This window comes from Vulpes vulpes, chromosome 13 (assembly GCF_048418805.1).
Source record: "Vulpes vulpes isolate BD-2025 chromosome 13, VulVul3, whole genome shotgun sequence".
NCBI lineage: Eukaryota > Metazoa > Chordata > Mammalia > Carnivora > Canidae > Vulpes > Vulpes vulpes.
Genome location: NC_132792.1, coordinates 134,975,351 through 134,999,187, shown reverse-complemented (window position 1 = coordinate 134,999,187; position 23,837 = coordinate 134,975,351). Strand labels below are relative to the sequence as shown.

Below are 23,837 nucleotides of genomic sequence, written 5' to 3'. Positions count from 1 at the left end.
ATATGATGGGAAAAAGCCAAGAAACAGCTACAGGGCCATAAAAATAATTGTTAAAAAAGAATTCAACAGAAGAGTTGAAGAAATCTCTCAGAAAGAATAAAAAGGACAAAAGAAATGGTGGGAAAGGACACATGGGGAAAAAAAAAAGAAACATACAAGTTACCAAAGAGGTCCAAATACAACTAAAAGAAATTCCAAAAAAAGAGACTAGAGAGAATGATGAAGTCAAAACAATTAGTAATAGAACAATTTTCCACAAGTGAAAGACAGGTGCCATCATATTGAAAGGGCCCTTGTAGTGTACAACACATCAACACAAAATGACCCAAAGGTACACAAATTGAAATTCTGGAACATCAAGAATCAGGAGGCTGAATGCTTCCAAAGGAAAATAATCAGGTTTGCCGTAAAGGAATAAATTCATTTCAGCATCAGGCTTTCATCAGTAACAGCAGGTACAAGAGAAAAAAAAGCAGTGCCTTCAACAAGCTAAGGCTGTGCTGTCTAACGCAGCAGCTACCACTCGCATGTACCTATTTAAATTAATTGAAATGAAATAAAATAAAAAAAAATTCAGCTCAGGTATACTAGCCACATTTCAAGCATTTGAGAGCTATGCCGGCTAGTGGCCACCATACTGGATGATGCAGATGTAAAACATCTCCACCATCATAGAAAGTTCTGTTGGACAGTATGGTTCTTTTGTTTTTTTTTTCTAAGATTTATTTGTTTTAGGGGATCCCTGGGTGGCTCAGCGGTTTAGCGCCTGCCTTCGGCCCAGGGCGTGATCCTGGAGTCCCAGGATCGAGTCCCACATCTGGCTGCCTGCATGGAGCCTGCTTCTCCCTCTTTTTTTATTTATTTATTCACGAGATACACAAAGAGGGAGAAAGAGGCAGAGACACTGGCGGAGGGAGAAGCAGGCTCCATGCAGGAAGTCCGATACGGGACTCTATCCTGGGACTCCAGGATCACGCCCTGGGCCGAAGGCAGGCGCTAAACCGCTGAGCCACCCAGGGATCCCCCCTGCTTCTCCCTCTGCCTCTCTCTCTCTCTCTCTCTCTGTGTCTCTCATGAATTAAAAAAAAAAAAAAAAAAGGTTTATTTATTTTAGAGAGTGAGAGCAAGTGGGGGGAGGGGCAGAGGGAGAGAATCTTCCAGCTGATGACTCCCCATTCAGCGGGGAGTGCAATGTGAGACTAGATCCTAAGACCCCAAGATCATGACCTGAGCCAAGACCAAGAGTTGGGAGGCTTAACCAACTGAGCCACCCAGATGCCCCGGACAGCACTGTTCTAAAATGATATGACTGCCAATTCTGAATTTTACACTAAGTCAAATTAGTAATCAGGTGTGAGGTTTTGAACACAAAGACATTATTTTTGTTTTTGTGTTTTTTAGAGATTTTATTTATTTGAGAGAGACAGAGAGAAAGCACAAGTGGATGGGGTGGGAGCAGAGGGAGAGGTAGACCCCACTAAATAGGGAGCCCAGTACAGGACCCTATCCAAGGACCCTAGGATCATGACCTGAGCCGAAGGCAGACACTTAAACAACTGAGCCAACCAAGTGGCCCTATTTATTTTATTTTTTTTTTAAAGATTTTATTTATTTTAGAGAGAGAGCATGTGCAGGGGGAGGAGCAGAGGGAGGGGAAGCAGCAGACTTCCTGCTGAGCAGGGAGCCTGATCTGGTGCTTGATCCCTGAACCCCAGGATCATGACCTGAGCTGAAGGCATCTGCTTAACTGACTGAGCCACCCAGGTATCCCCATAAAGACATTTTTGGACTAAGCAAGTGTATCTCTTGCATGCTTTCCTAGGAAGTTACTTGAGGATATAATACAGTAAAATAAGAGGAAGATCTGGATCCAGGAAGAGTGGCTTCAACTCAGAAGAGAAATGAAGAAAAGGTCCAGAAAGAGAGCTGTGCAGGAGGTATAGAATAGGTAAAGTCTGTGTGTGGGAGCTTTATCTCTCATGCAGGAAGTTAACAGAGTTTAAAATGGATAAGTAAAAAAAACACACAAAAATACCAGTATGTAGATAGATTTCTAAAAACAGAGACATTCTGGATGGTGCGGGACTAGAATGGTGTAGCTTACAGCAGACACTTGTTGCATCTCATTATTAATCCTTCTTTACTATTTGCGTTTTTAAACATGTGTATGTAGCATATTGCTAAAAATTCATACACGTATTAAAAAAAGCCAAGTTAAAATATATTAATAAATTGAAAAAACAGAAGAAGTGCCCATTTCTTCTATAAAAATCCAGTTAAGGGGCGCCTGGGTGGCTCAGCTGGTTAAGCATCTGCCTTCAGCTCAGGTCATGATCCCAGAGTCCTGGGATCAAGCCCCACATAGGGCTCTCTGCTCAGCAGGGAGCCTGCTTCTCCCTTTCCCTCTGCCTCTGCCTGCCACTCTCCCAGCTTGTCAAATAAATAAAATCTTATTTATTTGACATTCTCTCTGTCAAATAAATAAAATCTTAAAAAAAAAAATCCAGTTAATGACAAAGGTAAAAGAAAAAAGTGAAGGGATCCCTGGGTGGCGCAGCGGTTTGGCGCCTGCCTTTGGCCCAGGGCGCGGTCCTGGAGACCCGGGATCGAATCCCACATCGGGCTCCCGGTGCATGGAGCCTGCTTCTCCCTCTGCCTGTGTTTCTGCCTCTCTCTCTCTCTATCATAAATTTAAAAAAAATTAAAAAAAAAAAAAAAAGAAAAAAGTGAAGAGGAAAAGAAGAACATGTAAAGAATTCCATCAACTAAAAACTATTGAAGTTAACCTTCAGGCTTATTTCCTGGTCCTGTTGTTCCTAGATGCAGACTTCAAACACTAGGAAGATAAAAGTAAAGAAATATAATTGGGAGATCTAGAGAGGCCAATTTTGAATTTTATCAAAGGCATAAAACAAACCTAAAACATTATCTGCTATTACTATCATTTCATAAAAGAACTTTTTTTTTTAAGATTTATTTATTTATGATAGACACAGAGAAAGAGAGAGAGAGGCAGAGACACAGGAGGAGGGAGAAGCAGGCTCCACGCCGGGAGCCCGATGTGGGACTCGATCCTGGGACTCCAGGATCGCACCCTGGGCCAAAGGCAGGCGCTAAACTGCTGAGCCACCCAGGGATCCCCTAAAAGAACATTTTTACAACAAAGAAGAAGTAGTAAAGGATAACTCTTTAAATTCATTTAACTTCATGAAAAGCTTTTAATATTGCTCTGACTTCTCTCATTTTGCCTTGACCCATTTTGGAAACCATTATCCTAATCTTTTTTTCTTTCTTATTGAAAAATCCCTTTGAACCTGTGTATAAAGCTTGGCTTGTGGTGGTGGTAGAGGTGGATGGTCCATTTTCAGTACACAAATACTGTGTTTTTACATGGTTATGACCAGTGTTTATATAATTCTGTATTTTCCTTTTCTTATGAATCATTACATAAACATGTCCCCCACACTACAAACTCTTTAAAAAGGAAATTTGGTATTAATTCTGATGATACATTAATTTATTTAATTATTCCCATAGAATTTCATCTTATTTCTGTTGTAAAGGTGCTATAATGAGCATACTTTCCTCATATTTAGAATGTTTTTTACAAAGTATGTCACAGAAAATTAATGACTCAAAGAGCATGATTATTTTTAAAGTTACTGATTCCGAGAAGGCTGAGACAATTTACAAGTCCCGTGATGAGGTAAGAAGGCCCACTCTCCACTCCTGCTCCTCTGGATTTCAGCTCCTCCATTCACCAAGCCAACACCACAAAATGTGTCTGGCAATGGTGTATTCAGAATTTTAAAAGGGTATGGGAACAAAAATGAATACAGGTTTTTTTTTTTTTTTTCAAACCTTGGGCACATGGGCTCTAATCTAATCCTGACTGGATTAAAATTCCATATTTATTTTAAAAACCATGGTTGAACTTTAACATTTTAATTAATGGTGAACTCAACTGTCTAAGTCAAAGTCTTTAGACTTATACCTTCGGATTAGATTAACTTTAAAAAGAAGAAAAGTAGAAGAATGGTCTAAAATAACAAAACCTTGGGCAGCCTGGGTGGCTCAGCAGTTTAGCGTCGCCTTCTGCCCAGGGCGTGATCCTGGAGACCCAGGATCAAATCCCATGTCAGGCTCCCTGCATGGAGCCTGCTTCTCCCTCTGCCTTTGTCTGTGCCTCTCTCTCTCTGTGTCTCTCATGAATAAATAAAAATCTTTAAAACAAAAACAAAGCCTCAAAACTAATGATTGTATAAAGAGTTCTAACACTTATGGATCCCTAAAAAGGGAAAAAAATAGTTGTAATCAACTCCTTACCTGATTAAAATGGTCAGCTGCAAATTTTCTAATGGATTCAATGTCCTTCCTTTTCAAGTATTTCTGATGAAAGAAAATCAAAGTAAACTCACCAATGACAAATTCATAAACATGTCTATGATATCAAATGGGATATAAATACATTTTGTGTCCTTCCATCACAATAGTAGGATTCAATATAAAATTTAATTTCTGCTACCAAATGACAAAATTTTAAAGCTTGTTACAGGGCTTATTATCCTTTATCCCCACCCCTCCCATTATGTGGGCCTCACTGGAAATAACTATGAATGTATTCCACAGAAGAGCCTGCATATGTAATATATAGGGTAAATGTTCAAATCTTTACAATTGAATAGTCTAAGAAAAAATAACTTTGCCAGGTCAGAAAGAGAATTCAAAATATGCTTATCTCTTAAAACTCTTTATTTTTTAAAAGATTTCAACCATTGAGCCACCCAATTGCCCCTCTTAAAATTCTTTATATCTTACTTTTTCTAAATTATTTCAATGCCTTTGACTATCATTGTAATTAATATTCTTGGGGCACTAGACTAGGTATGGGAGGTACAAAAAAATGGAGACATGGCTCATAATATTGCACTTCTTATAAACTTCTTGGGGAAGATTGGACATACTCAAATTGGTGCAAACAATAATACCCAGCAATGTATGTGTTACACTGAGCTTACTTGAACGCATTCATTATAGTATGGGCTCAAATTACTTTCCACTAAACATATGATGTGAATAAAAAGTAATGAGATTGAATTCTTATTCCCATTTTGAATACACTAATATGTTCAAGTCTACAAATGAGCTTTCAAAATAATAATTTCAAAGGGCTTCTGGAATTTCTCTTACCAAATTCTCTTCAAAGCAGATGTGCTAACTACAGAAAACAGATGCATCTCATCACTTCAGAGTCAGGGTTTGCCTAGCCCAGCCATTCTTTTTTTTTTTTTTTAAAGCCCAGCCATTCTTTCTCCTATCCTCACTTACCCTCCCTTTGGCTCTTCACAGCTCCATTCCTTCCCCTCCTCCTGTTATTAATGCAATTGAATGCAGTTGAGACCAGAGCACTTGGAAGACCCAAAACCAACATGCAAGGGAGATGCTGGAGCTGATACAGGCTGAGAGCCTCTGGATAAACTGAGGCTGGCAGACAGGGTATGAACACTATTTCATGCTCATGACTGGTGGGAATGATCCCAAATGAAGTATGGGAGTACTTTACAGCACTTTTTAAAAAGATTTCTTTATTTATTTATGATAGATAGATAGAGACAGAGAGGCAGAGACACAGGAGGAGGGAGAAGCAGGCTCCATGCTGGGAGCCTGACGTGGGACTCGATCCTGGGACTCCAGGATCGCGACCTGGGCCAAACGCAGGCGCCAAACCACTGAGCCACACAGGGATCCCCTACAGTATTTTTTAAAAGGAAGACAAAAACTCTAGATCTTGAATATAAACTCACACAAGATTTTATTCTCTACTTATATTTTCAGGGACACTGTTAGGCTTTATATAAAAAGAATATATATTCTTTTTCCTTTTTTAGAGAGGGAGAGAGTGTGGGGAGGGGCATAGGGAGAGAGAGAATCTCAAGCGGACTCCATGTCCAGTACAGAGCCCAACTGGGGGCTCAATTTCAGGACCCTGAGATCATGACCGGATCTGAAACCAAGTGTTGGACACTTAAATGACTGAGCCACCCAGGCACTCTTAAAAATACATACTCTTACAAAAAGAATTGCTGGGGACCCTGGGTGGTTCAGTCGGTTAAGCAGCTGCTTTTGGCTCAGATCATGATCCTCGGGTCCTGGGACTGAGCCCCACATTGGGCTCCCAGCTCAGCAGGGAGTTCGCTTCTCCCTCTCCCTCGTTTGTTCTTTCTCTCTCAAATAAATAAATAAAATCTTGGAAAAAGGGTAGCCTGGGTGGCTCAGCGGTTTAGTGCCGCCTTCAGCCCAGGGCCTGATTTCTGGAGACCCAGGATGAAGTCCCATGTCGGGCTCCTTGCGTGGAGCCTGCTTCTCCCTCTGCCTGTGTCTCTGCCGCTCTATCTCTCATTAATAAATAAATAAAATCTTAAAAAAAAAAATCTTGGGGGGAAAAAAAAGAATTGTTTTTTAAATGTGCCAGTGTTGAACATATTTACTTCCCACATATACTCTAGAGGAATAGAACTGTGCATCACTTACTGCTCCTTCAGAGATACACATGGCTTTGACAGTTCCTTGGGGTTTACTAAGTGCATCTTGAAGAAATCCAACCTCTGTGTTTCTGAACACATTACTAATATCTACAATCTGTAAAATGGGTAACAAAAAAAGGTAATAACTAAAAGTGAAGTAAATTTTATCTCAAAGCATTTTACAAACAAGATTCTAAAGAAGCGAGTAGATTTCATTAAGTTCATGTTTACAAAGTGCAGTCACAGTGTTTAACATGGGCTGGGCACATGTGACAGGAATTAATGTACTAGTGGATTATTCATCATTATTAATTCATTTAATCAATACCACAGGAGTATGAGATAGGGGCTCTCATTATCCCCATGGAATACAGTAAGAAACCAAGGCACAGAGAAGAAAATAACTTGGCCAAGACGACACAGAGCAAGAATCTAACTTGAGAAGTCTGATTTAAGTACCACTCTTCCATAGTACAAAAGAGGAAATAAGGAGTGGTTAAGCTGCAGCTGTAAGTAGGCAGTTAGGGCATTTTATATATATTTTTTCTCATCCTAAGAATTGAGCACTACCTCTTTATAGATGAAGTGGGACTTCAATTTCTACAGAATTTGCAGTGAGAACTCTGATACAGAAATGCCATCAGCCTTACAGACACGAAGAGCCATTGCTCTCTAAGAGCAAATACTGAGAGGCTTGCTAATGGAAACTGCTTGATATAAATTCTACTCCTACCCTTGGTTAAAATATATAGAGATCTTAATAATTTCAATAAACATTTCCATATGTTTGAGCTCTTTGTAGACTAGGAACAAAGAATAACTCTTAATCATTTGCCTTCTAAGTGCCATTTTAGCTTAGGAAAAATTGAACAGGAAAGAAATAGGGTTTTTTTTCTTTCAAGTGACTATTCATGTCCATATAATTAATTAATAAGTTGTCAGTAATAAAAACTTTATGGCAAGAATGTTCATCTTGGAAATGGTCTTGGAACACAGTAGATAGAAAAAAAAAGTACTGTAGTGCTGACATGCTATTATTCTCTCTTGCTATATAGCTTGGTAACAAGCTAAGGCAACAACAAAAAATATAACTGTGTGTAACTGGTTGTAAATTTCAAAGTGGTTTAAAAGACTGCAGGACTATGGTGGCATAGTCCTGAAAAAGGGAAGAGAAATACCTTCATCCCAAAGCGAGTGTCAGGTTTATCAGTTCCATAGCTGGCCAATGCCTCAGCAAAAGTCATAGAAGGAAAAGGAACTACCACAGGATCTTTGTCACTTGGCCAGGAATACTGGAGCAAGCCCTCAATTAGACTCTGGATGCCGGTCTGGTCTACAAAAGACATCTCTATGTCAATCTGCAACCAAAATAACATGTGGAAAGTAACTTGAAGAGCCACAATATTAATATGTACATATTTATATATTACTCTGGTTTCAATATATTTCTAGGATTCTGCAAATAAATACTTAATACATGGGTGGGGGTTGGGAGGATAAATATTATTGTACATCTGTTTTATGTCAGGCACTGTGCTAATGCTTTACGTGTACCAACTTGTTTAGTTCCCATCACTATCCTCATGGCTTAAGGCTCAGAGAGGCCAAGTAACTTGCCTGTGTACATGCGATTAGTAAGTAATGAAGCTACATTTGACCCCAGGTCCGCCCAACTCCAAAGCTTATGATTTTGTTTCACCACACTGATTAACATGCTATCATACAAAAACCAAATAATGACAGCTTTGATGAGTCTAAAGATTAGACAGATTAGGGGTGCATGGGTGGCTCAGTCAGTTAAATGCCTGCCTTCAGCTCAGGTTATGATCCCAGGGTCCTGAGATTGAGCCCTCTGTCCAGGCTCCCTTTTCCCCCTGTTTATGCACTCTCTCATTATCTCTCTCTAATAAATAAATTTTTTAAAGAAGATTAGACAGATTAAATACCAATTACAGAATTCTTGGTTCTTAATGTGTAAGAACTTTATCCTAGCAACAACCACTAAAATACTGCAGGAATCTCTGGCATTTCTTAGCTGATGACCATACTCATTATAAAAAGGACACATGAAATGGATGAAAAAGTAGATAGTATATCAACTGCAGATTACTTTAATTAAATATCTGATGTAAAATGTAATGAGAAGTAAAGCACTGGCCTACTATTGTGGGTTCGGTTCCAGACTGCCACAATAAAGCATATACCATAATAAAGAAAGTCGAATTAATTTTCTGAAAAAGAATTAATTTTCTGGTTTCCCACTGCATATAAAAGTTATGTTTATACTATGCTGTAGTCTATGACATGTGCAAATAACATTATGTCTAAAACAAATGTATGTACCTTAATACTTTATTGATAAAAATGTTAAACATTATCTAAGCTTTCAGTGAGTCATAATCACTGATCACAGATCACCAAAACAAATAATGAAAAAGTTTGAAATATTGTGAGATTTACCAAAATGTGACACAAAAATATAAAGTGAGCAAATGCTGTTGGAAAAACAGTGCTGACAGACAGGATTGCCACAAACCTTCTATCTGTGAACTATGCAATGTCTGAGAAGCACAATAAAGCAAAGTGCAATTGGACAAGGCCTGCCCATATATAAATTTACTGCCAAGTCTTGAAATATTTGGCTGGAGCAAGGCTGACTAAGAGAGAAAAGTGAGTATCACTTAGTACCTGAGTAAACTCGGGCTGTCGGTCTGGTCTCGAACCTTCATCTCGGTAACACCGGGCAACCTGAAAATACCTACAATTAGAAAAGTAGCATGAATTGAGTCATGTTTCCAGGAAGATACACATACTTTTCCACAAAAGTTCATGGCAGTGCAGTCTATGAAATAAATTAATAATGGTACCTAAAGGACATAAGAAATTTAAAAATTCTTTATGATGCTCTAAGTAGATACACAGTAGACCTATAAAAACTATTCTATAGGCTGTTTTAAACATATACCATATGCCATATATATATATGGCACCTTTCAATATTCATATATTAGACTGGCATGTAATGCAGTTTATGCTTATATATATATACACATACATACATATACACACTCTTTTGCTTTGGCCAAATTGAAATACTTACTGCTCCATGAATACACTTGAGCTTTCCTGTGCTATGCCATTCCCATTCTCATCTTCATCTGCTGAGATGCAACACTGTCCCAGAAGGCCTTGCTCACAAAGTTTTTTTAAAATAGTATTTCCCCAAACAAAACCTAGTTTGCAGCCCTCAACAAATCTATCTTTAGGTTCTATTCCAGTTGGTTTATTTATTACCGTATTCCATCTTACTATATTAACTCCTGGAGAGCAAATCCTTTTCTTTCTTTCTTTTTTAACTCAGGGCTTGAACTCATGACCAAGACCTGAGCTGAGATCAATAGTCGGATACTTAACCAACTAAGTCACCCAGGTGCCCTAAAATCTTTTTTTTTTTTTTTTTTTAAGATTTTATTTATTTATTCATGAGAGACACAAAAAGAGAGAGAGGCAGAGACACAGGCAGAGCGAGAAGCAGGCTCCATGCAGGGAGCCTGACATGGGACTTGATCCCAGGTCTCCAGGATCATACCCTGGGCTGAAGGCAGCGCTAAACCACTGAGCCACCCAGGCTGCCCTCTTTTTTGTTTTTAATTCCCTGCACATCTATACTGGCATAGGGCTTTACACATGGTGGTTACCCAATACATCTTTACTAAATAATGACCACAAATGTTTAGGGTACTTTACAAGTATTTTCCAAATGCTCATCATATATTTTGTAACTTACTTTTAAGAGATCAGATAATTTTGTGTTTTCTTTTTTTCTCCCCACCACCCTCCCCTTTCTTTTTCTGACAACTTACTACCAGCATAAAGAAGGCTCACCTGTCTAAACCACCAACCATTAGAAGTTGTTTGAACTGTTGAGGACTCTGAGGGAGACAATAAAACTTCCCAGGTTCCCTAGATGGTATTACAAACTCTTTTGCACCCTTTTAATGAGAGAAGAAGAATAGAAATATTGTTAAAAAAAATTGAACCTAAGAACTGGTAGAAGTTGACACTTCAGTTCATCAATGAAATTAACTAAAGAGAAAATGACAGAGATCATTTCTTGTTCATCTTCTACTCCTCCAAAAGGCTTGCACATTGTAGGCTTTTAACAATGTTTGCATGTGGTAGGTAATAAATGTATACTTGTTGAAATGAATTCCCAATTCTGCTACTATCTAAAAGAATTTTGTGCAATCCAATAATTGCTAACTGCTTTTTTAAACTATAGTTTTGTAAGTCCATGGACTGTGTAGATTAAATAACAATGTTTAGAAATGTCAATTCTTAATGAACAAGGAGTTTATTTTAGGATTTTTTATTTACTTAAAAAAGTAATCTTTATACCCCATGTAGGGCTTGAACTCACGACTTGAGATCAAGAGTCGTGTTGGGGCACCTGGGTGGCTCGGTTGGTTAAGTCTCTGCCTTCGGCTCAGGTCATGATCCCGGGGTCGTGAGATAGAGTACCCCCATCGAACCCCACATTGCACTCCCTCCTCAGCGGGGAGTCTGCTTCTCTCTCTCCCTCTGCCACTCCCCCCACTTGTATGCTCTTGCATGCGCTCTCTCAAATAAATAAAAAATCTTAAAAAAAAAAAAATCACATGCTCTCCTGACTGAGCTAGCCAGGCGCCCCACAAGGAGTTTATTTTTAAGGAATTAATTCATTACTGATTTGCATTTATAAGCCTCAAGGGGAAAACTCATGTAGAATAAAAGTGTTCTGTCTCAAAATACCCATAAAAATTTCTCAACTTTTTTTTTTTTAAGATTTTACTTATTTATTCATGAGAGAGAAAGGCAGAGACATAGGCAGAGGGAGAAGCAAGCTCCCTGCCAGGAGCCCGATGCAGGACTCAATCCCAGGACCCTGGGGTCAGGCCCTGAGTCAAAAGCAGACGCTCAACCACTGAGCCACCAGGTGTCCTAGGTTCTTGACTCTTAACCAAACCTAGTTAATATGACCACTGTGAAGCAGTAAAATATATGAAAAAAACAGAACTATGTGAATATAAAAACAAAGTGGTTCAGTTTCCTATCTAAAAGGACATTATTAGTGGGCTGATTTAAGGAATATACATACCCCAGGAGTCCTCTTAAACAACGTTGGTGTTTCTACATCCACAAATCCTAAAAAGAGGGAAGTAGCATAATAATAGGAATTTGTTAAATATGTTGTCTATAGTACAGTTCAACAAATCTGAGGCTACATTTTAATTAGGAATTTTGACTGAATTTATCAAGCCTACTGAATACTGATTTCTACCCAAGAAAGAAGCTGAAGATTTTCATAAAATCCTATTTGGTCATAAGGTGATACTTTTGTCACAAAATAATTCTATTTGATGGATTCTTGTTTGCTGAACTGTTTTGGTTTTCCAAATGCTCTGCTTGTATAGCAAAAAAAATTTGCAAATATAGTAGAAAAACTCCCAGGACTGACTCAAGAGTCTAGTTTAATTCAAAGGACATTTCTGAGCTCCCAACAAATTGGTATAAGCATGATAAAGAATTAAGAAAACTTATAGGTAACAACCAAAGGGCTGTTAACCCTTCAACACGGCATCTTTAAAAGACTGTATCTGTGACCCAGCAGGGAACTAAATTATGCTCTGTTACCTAATTGTGCTCTAGGACAAAACATCTGGAAATTAACCTTTCTTCACTACTTTACACATTATGTGAATTCCATATCTCTGGCAACTTTTGACCCAATGATGCTAAAGAGAGGATACAATAAAACACTGAATAAAACAGAACAGATGCTAAAAAGCTCTAGAACAATCGCTTCTTGGCCTTTTGGCTAAGATCAAGTGAAAAAGCTCTAGAACATTCAGGCATGTCCCTTACCATGTAGATTACAGAGATATTCCCGCATTTTCATGACCATCTGGGACCTCAGTCGCAGGTTATATTGCATTTGGAAACTACGTAAGTCTAAGTAGCGATACTGCAAGCGAAGAGCCTCTGTTTTCTAAACAAATTTAAAGATTTTCATGTTTAAATTTTTTTTAATATTAAAAAGAAATTAATTTTAATACAGAGTTTGGATTTTCAAAAACTTCAGTTCTATCTTTAGTTTTCACCATTTGTGAATACACTACCATCCTTAATTCCTACAACTTCTAAGTTTGTTACTAATATAGATTTCATGTTATTTTTTTTTTTACACTATTATTACCACCACCCTTCGCTGATTGGAATTCACCTACCCTCACTAAACAATTATCCATTCCTTTAAGCCCATAGTTGAGTCTGAAAAAAATATTTAAAGACTTCAAAGATCTTTTAAAAATACAGACAAAACAGTTATGTTATGACATGATCACCTGAGCAAGACTACAAATGTAAGAAATGCAAGGGGACAGCATAGGGAATCTCCATAGTTGTACTAGTAGGAAGCAGTGAGAAGGTTTGCTTATTTTCAAAGCGGTAAATCTCTGCATCTCTCTCTGTGCTGACTTTTTAAAAAAAGTCCTTTTTCCTGGATTAGCTTACCTCTTTGACACCAGAAAAAGAAGAACTGTCATTTCTTTCTGAAGGGTTAGCTACAGGAAAACTGTATATTCCCTCTCCCCCTCAAGGTCAATCCTGTAATTATGTTGTTTTTTCTCATTAAAAGATTAAGTATTAAGAATTTAAATGTAATACTAAGTGGCCATACAGTTATTTTAAAAACTTTTTTTTTACAGATTAGTTTACAAACTAGATATATATACATCTACGACCGCAGATAACTACGTCAAACTGCAGGTTATCCGTGTATAATCACCCAGAGCTATTTGGCTTCAACAGCCCTTCAACCTTTGGCAAAGTACATCCTAACTTATAGGAATCAGATATATATGCTTTGGAAATCAAGCATTTTATTACTGTTAGAGGCTTAAAGTTAACAGATGTAGGATCTCCTATGCCATTTGACCATTTCCATGCTAGGCACAATTTCCTTTCAAAATGGAAAACAACACCAACAAAAACCTTGAAAACAACACCTCAGGTCTTAAAGGTAGAACCATGTTTCAACCTGTCTGATAAAGCAGCCTAAGTGTTTAGGAACTGCAATAGCTTAATTCAGAACACCACAGAACACTTCATGATAAGTCTATAATAAATGCTTAATTTCATAGAACTTAAAGTTTTTCTTTAAAAAACTGAAAACACTTTACTGGTTATCAACATTTTCTAGATACTCTATTAATAATGAGGATGGTACCTTCACAAAGTCCTTAATTTCAAAGGGCAGCTTCTTGCAGGAATTCAGAAGTTCAGCTGTTTTAACTTTGATTTCAATCTCACCTGTTGGCATTTTCTTAGAGAGAGAGAGAGAAGACCTATTTAAAAAAAATCACTCATCAGGACATGTACACAGTGGCCATTTGTAAAACACATGCATTTATTTATACACGTAAAATGTATGAGTGCTTTTGGCATATAGTCTAAAGCATAAATGTCTGTGCGTGATTTTGATATTCTTACGTGAATCTGTGGCTGATGAGCTCATTAACAGATGTCCTAACATGCCTACTCACATTGGTGCGTGTTTGTAGTGAAGATTTTGTTTTTGTTTTTGTTTTTTTTTAAAGATTTTATTTATTTATTCATGAGATACACAGAGAGAGGGAGAGAGAGGCAGAGACACAGGCAGAGGGAGAAGCAGGCTCCATGCAGGGAGCCCGATGTGGGACTTGATCCCGGGACTCCAGGATCACACCCTGGGCCAGAGGCAGACGCTCAACCGCTGAGCCACCCAGGGATCCCCTGTAGTGAAGATTTTGGACTCTGTAGGTTCATTCGTAGAACCTACAGAGCTTTCAGAGCCTGATGTCTAAGAGGTACTCAATCTCTGTTGCCTGAATGTGTAGACAGAGCAAAGGTATACAAATAAAATTTACATAGACCATTTCTAAACTACTAACTGGATTCTCTTGTCCTGGAGGTCGGGAAATTACTGTCCCAGACACTCGTACCACCGATTCCACAGGAGCTTCACATAAAATCTTCTTCACTGAAGCAGCTGACTACAGAATAAGAGAGAAAAACAGTTCCAACAAACAAATGAATTTAATGAATGACTGTAGTAATTGCAGTCTGTGGCTTAGAAAAATATTAATACTCATAGCTTACCTGCCATAAATACTGAGGTTGCCCTTAATGAAAAAGATTTTGGTAAACTGCATCCCCATTTTGACTCCACATGAAACAGCAAGTTAAACTATTAAAGAGTTTTAAATTTTTTTCCTTAAAGGAAAATAAAGAGAACAATGATTGATAGAAACAATTCCTATATGCTTTTAAGGTAACTATTTCCAGAGTTAGTCTTAGGGGCAGTTACATGCAATAGCAATAATGGAGTCCAAATGAAAGGAATTCTCCTGGGTTAGCTATGCTCATCTCTGGATCCTGATCCCTGGAAGATAATTCATTGCTCTTTACTTCAAAGACTAAGAGCTGAGTAAATGAGATGTTTCATAGGTATACAAGCATTTATAAACACTACCATAAGAAAAACCAATATTGCCCAACAAGCATAAGAGCTATTTACCTAACTTTAATGCTTTTTTTTTTTTTTTTGAGCAGGTGGTACCCTTCACATGGCTCAAAATTCAAAGGGTACAAATAGATATACAGTAAAAGGTCCTCCTTCCCAGAGGTAACCAATGTTACCAGATACGTATGTATTATTCCAGGAGTATTTCATATCACACACACACACACACACACACACACACACACCCTCTATTTATATAGATAACAGCACTCTGCATGCTCTTCGGTATCCTGTTTTTTCATCTAACAATATGTTTTGGATTTTCTTCCATATCAGCAAATAAAGAGTTTCTTTAATCTTTTTTTATGGGTGTAAGGATGTATATTACGTCTTATACGAGTCTCTTATTGGGGGACATCTGGGTTTTCCAATTCTTTCTACTGAAAATGATCCTATAAGGAAGAACCTTGTATTTTGCTTTGTAAGTCTAGCTGTAAGATAACTGACTAGAAATGAATATTTAAAAAGACACATGTACTTACTATTTTGATATTGCCAAACTGCCCACGGTATACCTAGTGCCAGTTTGTATTCCCTCCAAGAATGTAAGAGCACTTGTTTTCCCAAACGTGGTGCACTGTCAGTCCAGAATGCCAAAAATGATAATTCTGTGTAGTTTTACTTTACATTTCTCTACCTATGAGTGAGGTTGGGCATATTTTCATGTCTATAAGCCATTTACATTCTTCTGTACATTTTATTGCCATATCCTGGATTCATACTTTTACTGGTTCCCTGGTCTTTCTTTTTCTTAAAGATTTTATTCATTTATTCATGAGAGACACACAGAGAGAGGCAAAGACTTAGAGGGAGAAGCAGTCTCCCTGTAGGGAGCCCAATGTGGGACTCGATCCCAGGTCTCCAGGATCACTCCCTGAGCCGAAGGCAGGTGCTCAACCATTGAGCCACACAGGTGTCCCGGTTCCCTGGCTTTTTTTATTTTGATTTGTAGTAGCCTTTTAGAGACATTAGTCCTTTGTCTGTGATACGAGTTGCACATATTTTTTACCCCCAGTTTGTCATATGTCTTAATATTGTTTATTGGTAGTTTTTGGTTTTCATTAACTAGAAACTTCTGCATTTAAGACCTCAAACATGCTTATCCAACATACTTCGCTTACTCTACTACAGCATCAAACAGGCTTTCAGAAAACAGCAGCAAATCTATTACCTCATCCTGGGGGATGACAACTTGAATAAGCCCATGGGAATCCCTTAGGACCAGGAAGACGTTCTGCCTGATCAATGAAGCAAATGAACATGTTAGGATAAAAACTCTGAGCCCAAAACCTAAGCGGGCAAAACAAATTAACAACAAAATCCATGCCATTTCCCATGTTCTTTTTATAATAATCATGTTTTCACTATGTACTATGTTTATGTAATTATCTATGTAGCTTGTTAACAAAAAGACTTTGCATTTACTTTTTCTTAATCATTTGGTTTTTTCTTTTTTAATTTTTAAAAGATTTTATTTATTTATTCATGAGAGACAGAAAAAGAGAGAGAGAGAGAGAGACACAGGCAGAGGGAGAAGCGGGCTCCATGCAGGGAGCCCGATGCGGGACTTGATCCCGGGTCTCCAGGATCACGCCCTGGGCTGAAGGCGGCACTAAACTGCTGAGCCACCCAGGGATCCCGTTTTTCATTTTTAAGATTTTATCTATTTGAGAGAGAGAGAGAAAAAGAGAGAGAGAGAGCACACGCACAAGTAGGGGAAGCAGCAGAGGGAGAAGCAGGCTCCCCAGTGAGCAGGGAACCCAACGTGCGGCTCAATCCCAGGACCCTGGGATCACTACCCGAGCTGAGGGCAGACACTCAACAGACTGAACCACCTTGGCGCCCTTGTTTTTAAAAAGTTTTATTTTAAATAAACTACCTGGGCAGCCCTGGTGGCGCAGCAGTTTGGTGCCTGCCTTCGGCCCAGGGTGTGATCCTGGAGACCGGGGATCGAGTCCCGCATCAGGCTCCCTGCATGGAGCCTGCTTCTCCCTCTGCCTGTGTCTCTGCCCCTCTCTCTCTCTCTCTCTCTCTCTCTCTCTCTCTGTGTTTCTCATGAATAAATAAATAAATAAATCTTAAAAAAAAAAAAAAGTAAACTACCTGCCACAAGCAGGGCTCAGACTCTCAATCTTGAGATCAAGAGTTGCATATTCCACCCACTGAGCCAACCTGGTACCTCAATGCTTTTCATTTTCAATTTCAATTTTTACTGATTATATATGCGGTTTACTAATGTTATACAGATGGCTTGTTAATGAAAGGCAAATATTTAATTTTTATTGGCTTAAATCTTTATAAGAAAATTTTATAAAACTTGGAAACTTACCACATATTAAAACCCAAGATTATATCTTTAGATATCATAAATATCTAATTTGTCATTTTTGAAATATAGCAATATAAACTCTTTTCTTAAAAGACACAGTCTACACTTTTCTAGAGGAGGTGAAACTACTAATTTAATACTTTTTTGTTTTAAAGATTTTATTTTTTTATTTCATGAGAGACACAGAGAGAGGCAGAGACATAGTCAGAGGGAGAAGCGAAGCAGGCTCCTCACTGGGAGCCCAATGTGGGACTTGATCCAGGGACTCCGGGATCACGCCCTGAGCCAAAGACAGCCGCTCAATCACTGAGCCACTCAGGCGTCCCTAATTTAACACTTCTATAAGCCATCAAAAGGTCCCCCAAATTCCAACACTTTAGTGTTCAACCTACACTTCTCATACTGTCCTAGTACTAGGAAGAGGTAGAGTAAAACTCAGATTTTGAGTTCAGAAGATAAAGTCACCAAATTTATGGGTCCTATAACCACCTACTCAGAACATATGCTTTAGGAAGGCCACACAGGGCAGCCCTGGTGGCTCAGCGGTTTAGCACCGCCTTCGGCCCAGGGCGGGATCCTGGGGACCCGGGATCGAGTCCCATGTCGGGCTCCCTGCATGGAGTCTGCTTCTCCCTCTGCCTGTGTCTCTGCCTCTCTCTCTCTCTCTCTATGTCTCTCATGCATAAATAAGTAAAATCTTTAAAAAAAAAAAAAAAAAAAAAAAAAAAAGGAAGGCCACACAGTCTATGTATTTTGGAACTCCTCATTGTTAATTAATGTACTATTTGGGTACATGCTGGAATACAGAGACAACAAAATGGGCTTTAATTCTAAGGAACGCTGTTCTTGTTTTTAGGCTTTTTTTTCTACCTCAATTTAGAATAAAATAAGCTTTTTCATGCTATTGAAGCTTACCAGCTGGCCAACTCCCAATCACTGGTCCTAGGAACTCTCTGACTTTAGTAAGCTAAGGGATGTTTCAGTCCATTGGTGGAACACACTTTATTATTATATTACACCCTTAAACAGAGGCCACTCCAAATCTGAAACTCCGTGAATTCTGAGAATCCTGCAGGAGTTGCAAAGCTTTTGTTGTTCTGACTGACTGAAAATTAATAAAAGTTTGGAATTGACTGGGGGAAAACCACCAGGCGCAGAGGTTTTTTTTTTTGTTTGTTTGTTTTTTATGATAGTCACACAGAGAGAGAGGCAGAGACACAGGCAGAGAGAAAAGCAGGCTCCATGCACTGGGAGCCCGACGTGGGATTCGACCCTGGGTCTCCAGGATCGCGCCCTGGGCCAAAGGCAGGCGCTAAGCCGCTGCGCCATCCAGGGATCTCAGGTGCAGAGAGTCTTAAGCAGGTGGATCAATCTCAGGACCTGTGCAGCATGACCTGAAGCTGAAATCAAGAGTTCAAAGCTTAACGCACTGAGCTACCTGGGCACCCCTAATTCTCAAGTATTCCTTTTTTATTAAAAGGTTTTATTTATTTATTCATGAGAGACACACAGAGAGAGGCAGAGACACAGGCGGAGGGAGAGCAGGCTCCATGCGGGGAGCCTGTCATGGGACTCGATCTGGGACTCGATCTGGGACTCGATCTGGGACTCCAGGATCACGCCCTGGGCTGAAGGTAGGCGCTAAACCGCTGAGCCACCCAGGGATCCCCAAATTCTCAAGTATTCTTAAGCCAATTTACCTTCGGTACTGAATCCATCCACACAAAGTGACTTCTTGGCCTAAGTGAGAAGAGCGCAACTCTCCACACGTGTTGGTCCGAGCAACAAAGCTACTGAATTCTTTAAGGAAAAACAAGATTAAAAACATAACATTCGCAAACTGCTTGAAAACAAAGATTCTCAGGTTATATCATCTTAAGTATTTCATATCAATGAATGAAATTTATGGAGTAAGTTTAAATATGATTTGCTTCAATCACTATTAAATTTACCTGCAAATGTGTCAAAAACCAAGTGAATTAAAAGTCTTACTGTAAATTTTTGCTGTTAGGAAATCTAAATTTTGATCATGTATCATTTGCACTGAGACCTAAAACCGCCCTATTCTTAATAGTGCACATTAAGAATTTTCCAAATGATAGAAGATCTCGGAATTACAGAAGTATGATGATATGAATCCCGAGTGAAACCGGTCACTTGCATGCTGGAAAACACTTCAAAATATCCTCAAACGTGAAATAATTTTTGAGGCTAATTAGTAGCATCAGCTAAAGGCAGAATTCATGCGGTTACTTTTTTAAACTCCAGAGAAAAAGACCTGTATTAGGAGAAATAAAGAGAGAACGAAGTGGCTCTACACAGAAAGCTGCCCAGTGCAGACCACAGGAAAATGGACTAAGAGCGCTCTATGTAGAGACCAAGAGGAAACACCGTTTGGAGGACAGAACTCCTCACAGCTTTCACCTGGAATTCTCCTCTGTGAACTGAGCGCCAGCCTCCGGCGGAGAGAACTCGGCCTCAGGTGGGCGATCCTTCCGGTGGGTGCGGGTAATGCCCCGTGCAGCCGATTTAACCAACAGAGCATGTTGGAGCCGCAGGATGGCGAGAGAAGCTCACGAATCCCAAGGTACCGGCGTGGGATGGCGGCCAAAAGTCAGCTTCGGAAATATACACAAATCCCTTAAAATGCTAGGAGTTCTTTTCCAATATTTAAGCCCTTCTCCGCTGAACATTCAAGTACACGTGCCTAAGGACGAGATAAATCTACAAGTTATCTGGGGCCTTTGGGGGGGGGGGCGGAAGATCCTTCTTTCCACCTTCAGTGCTTCAGTTTCCACTTCTAACCAACCGAACTGCGGCCGGAAGAGCCGAGGGCACGGTTGAGGCAGCAGGGCAGGGTGGGGCGCAGCGGCCACGCCCAGGCGGAAAGGGGCCGCTCACCGAGCGCGCACCCCTCCCTCCCTTCCGCGCTTCCCCGAAGGCTCCCGCAGGCCGAACTGGGGAAACAGGAAGGGTCTCTGTCTCAGGCCTCAAACTTCCCTACACCTGGCAGGCGGCCTCCGGTCTTCAGAAGGAGAAAGGCCAGTAAACCCCAAACCTTCTCAGCTCCAGGACCCACACCCAGATCGTCGCTAAGAACCAAGCGCTTCTCAGGCTGCCCCGGCGAGCGCCCAATTTAGGGTAAAGGCATTCAGCCAATCAGAGCAGGGCTGCCGCCACCATGCTTACTATGGGCGGAAATGTGAAGGACCGCTTCGCGCTGGTAGAAAAACCCGCAGAAGACGGACACCGTGCGATTAACCACGTTGACGATAACGGTTAGGTCGCTTGACCTCAATTAAAATGGCGACCGTAGTCGCTTCACTAACGCGTGAACGGTACCTGGGAGGCTTCCGGCGTCGGGCCGCAGAGCAAGACGGGAAACGATTTTAAACTGAGGCGGCGGCTGAGGAGGCTCGGTGGCAGTTCTCACAGGCGGGGTGTCAGAGCTGGCCCTCCGAAGGGCTCCGGTGGAGAGGGGCGAGTTGTGACCCCCTGCCCCTTGCTCCTCCCCTCCTCAGGCAGAAGACGACTCCACAGAAGCGAGGGTCGCAGAGCGGGCGGTTGGTCGCGGAAAGGCCCCTCCCCGGGTGAAGTTGCGGGACGTCGGAAGACGCCGAGGTCTCCCTGCGCGGTTTGTGTTCCTGGTGAACCCACTTCTTGTGGAGCGAGAGGGAATTTGGGAGAGCCAGCGGTTCCTCCGAACTCTCCCTTAGCTGCCGTTTTGGCGGCTTTTTTTTTTTTTTTTTAAACTTAAGGGGATTTTAGTGTCAACCTCAAATTTAGGAACCAGACGAAGAATGATTCGTGAAGCCGGCATGGGCGACAGCGTCATCACGGCTTTTTATTGGTAAGACGCTTTGTATTTGTCCAGGACTGGCGGTAAACTTTATGTTGTGCCCTGTTGTGTGCTCGTCATCTTTGCAGCACTTGGGTGTTTAGGTGGCTGCACACTGCGTGCTTGGCACTGGGCCAGCCATTGGCGGTGGGATGACACCATTATCGGTGACAATGTAGAAAAGTGAGTTAGGTCAGGGTCCCTTCCTTCATGGATTCACCACAAGAAAAACAACTAACTTGTAACTATGTGGTATGAACTACAAGTGCGAGAGGAGCTGGTGGTGCTCTCTGGATACCGGCCAGCCTCTGAGGACGTGAAGCCCGCGGGATGAATTGTTTTATTTAGTTCAGGGAGGAGAGCATTCTTGGTTGGCTGTAGGCTGAATTAAAAAGTCAGGGCACAGAAGCCAACCTGGTAGGCACGAAGGGCAGTAGTAGGGTGATGACCAGTCCAGGGTAGGGAGCATCTATTTGGGTGTAGGGCAGTGGTTCTTAACCTTTTCAAAAATTCAGAAATACTGGGCCTTGCTTCATACCCTTCCACCACCAAGTACACATGCATATGACATTTTGGATACAGCCTTAGAGGGTTGTTGGATTTTGGAAAGGTCAGATGTGTATAGATCTTGGGCTAAGAACTCTTGAAGTAGAAAATGAACCTGGATGATCTCAAATAATGAGATCAGATAATGTGCTATGAAACTCAGAGCAGTTCTGACTTCATCTAAAAGATGTATGGGAATTTTTTTTTTAAGATTTTATTTATTTATTCATGAATACACAGAGAGGAAGAGACACGGGCAGCGGGGAAGCAGGCTCCATGCCCCGGGAGCCCGATGCGGGACTGGATCCCAGGACACCAGGATCACGCCCTGGGCCAAGGGCAGGCACCAAACCACTGAGCCACCCAGGGATCCCCAGATGTGTGGGGATTGTTAAGGGATCTCCAGCAAAGTAATGACAGGATAGAAGTGGCGTCTATGGGCCACTAGTTATGGACTGAGAAAGGGGGTTAAGACTGGGATATTAAAATAATGAGTCAAGACATATTTTTAACCTCATAATTATTGGGTAGGACAAAATCGCACATTTTTGAGTGCGGAGTAAGAGTAAAATAGATGTAAGTCACTTTCTAATCTTTCATGCATGGATTGGGATATTTCACATTACCATAATTGAATACTTAGGGGAAAGATTTTCCCAAAACCAACGGTCTCAGTGCTAATAGCCTTTTTCTCACCTAGATAGATTTTTAAATCTTTTTTGGAATTTGTAGCATTTCTCTTTTAAGGAGTCAAATTCAGCAGGGCATATTTTTGCCTTGAAATTGATCCCTATTGAAAGGCAATGTGAAAAAAGGAGTTAAGAGCACCTACTCTGGCATTATCTTATCTGGGTTCAGTAAAGTATGACTTTGGCAAATTACTTCTTTGTCTTTTTGTCTAACTGGGGATATAACAAACGACCTCATGGGGTTTGAGTATTAAAGGAGACAATATTTGTAGGGGCTTGGATAAGAATCTGGCACCTGTGAATACTTAATAAATGTCAGCAATTAATCCAAATTAAAATTTGAAAGAAACATTCTGTGTAGATGGGACTCATTAAAATTCTCCCCTCTCTTTATTTTTTTAAGACCGAGCGCCAGTGAAGGGGTGGGTTTAGGGGAAAGAGAGAGAATCTCAAGCAGGCTCCATGCCCAGCCCATGGAGCCCAACCTAGGGCTCGATTTTATGACTCTGAGATCATGACCTGAGCTGAAATCAAGAGTCAGACTCTTTGACTGAGCTACCCAGGGGCCCTAAAACCTCCTTTTAAAGAGGTAATTCAGTATACATTTAAAGGTAAAATGCTTAAAAGTAGCTGCTACTTAAGTTGGTGGTGTATGATCTTGCTTGGGCATTATGTGAGCATTGTGATACATATTTATGAAGTTTTGTGCAAGATACAGGTGGTGTCCTACTTCGACATAATGAAATTTAAATACTGTATTAAATACAAGGTTTCATTTTTTTTTAAAGATTATATTTATTTCTTGGAGAGAGTGTGTGCAAACACAAGTAGGGTAGGGGAGAAGCATAGGAAGAGGGAGAAGCAGACTCTGCTGAGCAGGAGAGTCCATGCAGGGCAATCTTGGACTCTAGTATCATGACCTGAATGGAAGACAGATGCTTTTTTTTTTCATTTGTTTTTATTGAAGTTCGATTTGCCAACATATGTATAGTATAACACCCAGTGCTCATCCCATCAAGTGCCCTCCTCAGTGCCTGTCGTCACCCAGTTACCCCAACCCCCAGGCCACCTCCCCGTCTGCAACTCTTTGTTCATTTTCCAGAGTTAGGGAAGACAGATGCCTTTCTTTTTTTTTAAGATTTCATTTATTTATTCGAGAGAGAGAAAGAGAGGCAGAGGGAGAAACAGGTTCCATGCAGGGAGCCTGACATGGGACTCGATGCCGGGTCTCCAGGATCAGGCCCTGGGCCCAAAGTGGTGCTAAACCGCTGAGCCACCCGGGCTGCTCGGAAGACAGATGCTCAACCCC

General features: G+C 40.5%; 1 protein-coding gene across 3 annotated transcripts in view; it reads right to left on the bottom strand.

The window, feature by feature from the left end:
- DARS2 (aspartyl-tRNA synthetase 2, mitochondrial) overlaps positions 1-20,781 on the bottom strand; it is a 29,403-nt gene extending 8,622 nt beyond the window's left edge. The window contains exons 1-13 of one of the 3 annotated variants that reach the window (XR_011996345.1): positions 20,645-20,751; positions 19,880-20,162; positions 19,156-19,255; positions 16,298-16,364; positions 14,495-14,596; positions 13,792-13,887; positions 12,429-12,552; positions 11,662-11,708; positions 10,410-10,516; positions 9,213-9,282; positions 7,703-7,882; positions 6,532-6,639; positions 4,327-4,389 (exon numbers count right to left, since the gene is read on the bottom strand). Coding sequence is in view for 1 of the 3 variants with exons in the window: in XM_072733054.1 (XP_072589155.1) it covers positions 4,327-4,389; positions 6,532-6,639; positions 7,703-7,882; positions 9,213-9,282; positions 10,410-10,516; positions 11,662-11,708; positions 12,429-12,552; positions 13,792-13,887; positions 14,495-14,596; positions 16,298-16,364; positions 19,156-19,255; positions 19,880-20,000 (1,185 nt within the window). In the remaining 2 variants the exon portion in view is untranslated. Of the gene's footprint in view, positions 1-4,326; positions 4,390-6,531; positions 6,640-7,702; positions 7,883-9,212; positions 9,283-10,409; positions 10,517-11,661; positions 11,709-12,428; positions 12,553-13,791; positions 13,888-14,494; positions 14,597-16,297; positions 16,365-19,155; positions 19,256-19,879; positions 20,617-20,644 lie in introns of those variants that run through there. The other 2 variants (XM_072733054.1, XR_011996344.1) reach the window with 2 other exon arrangements.
- Positions 20,782-23,837: the final 3,056 nt, after the last annotated feature.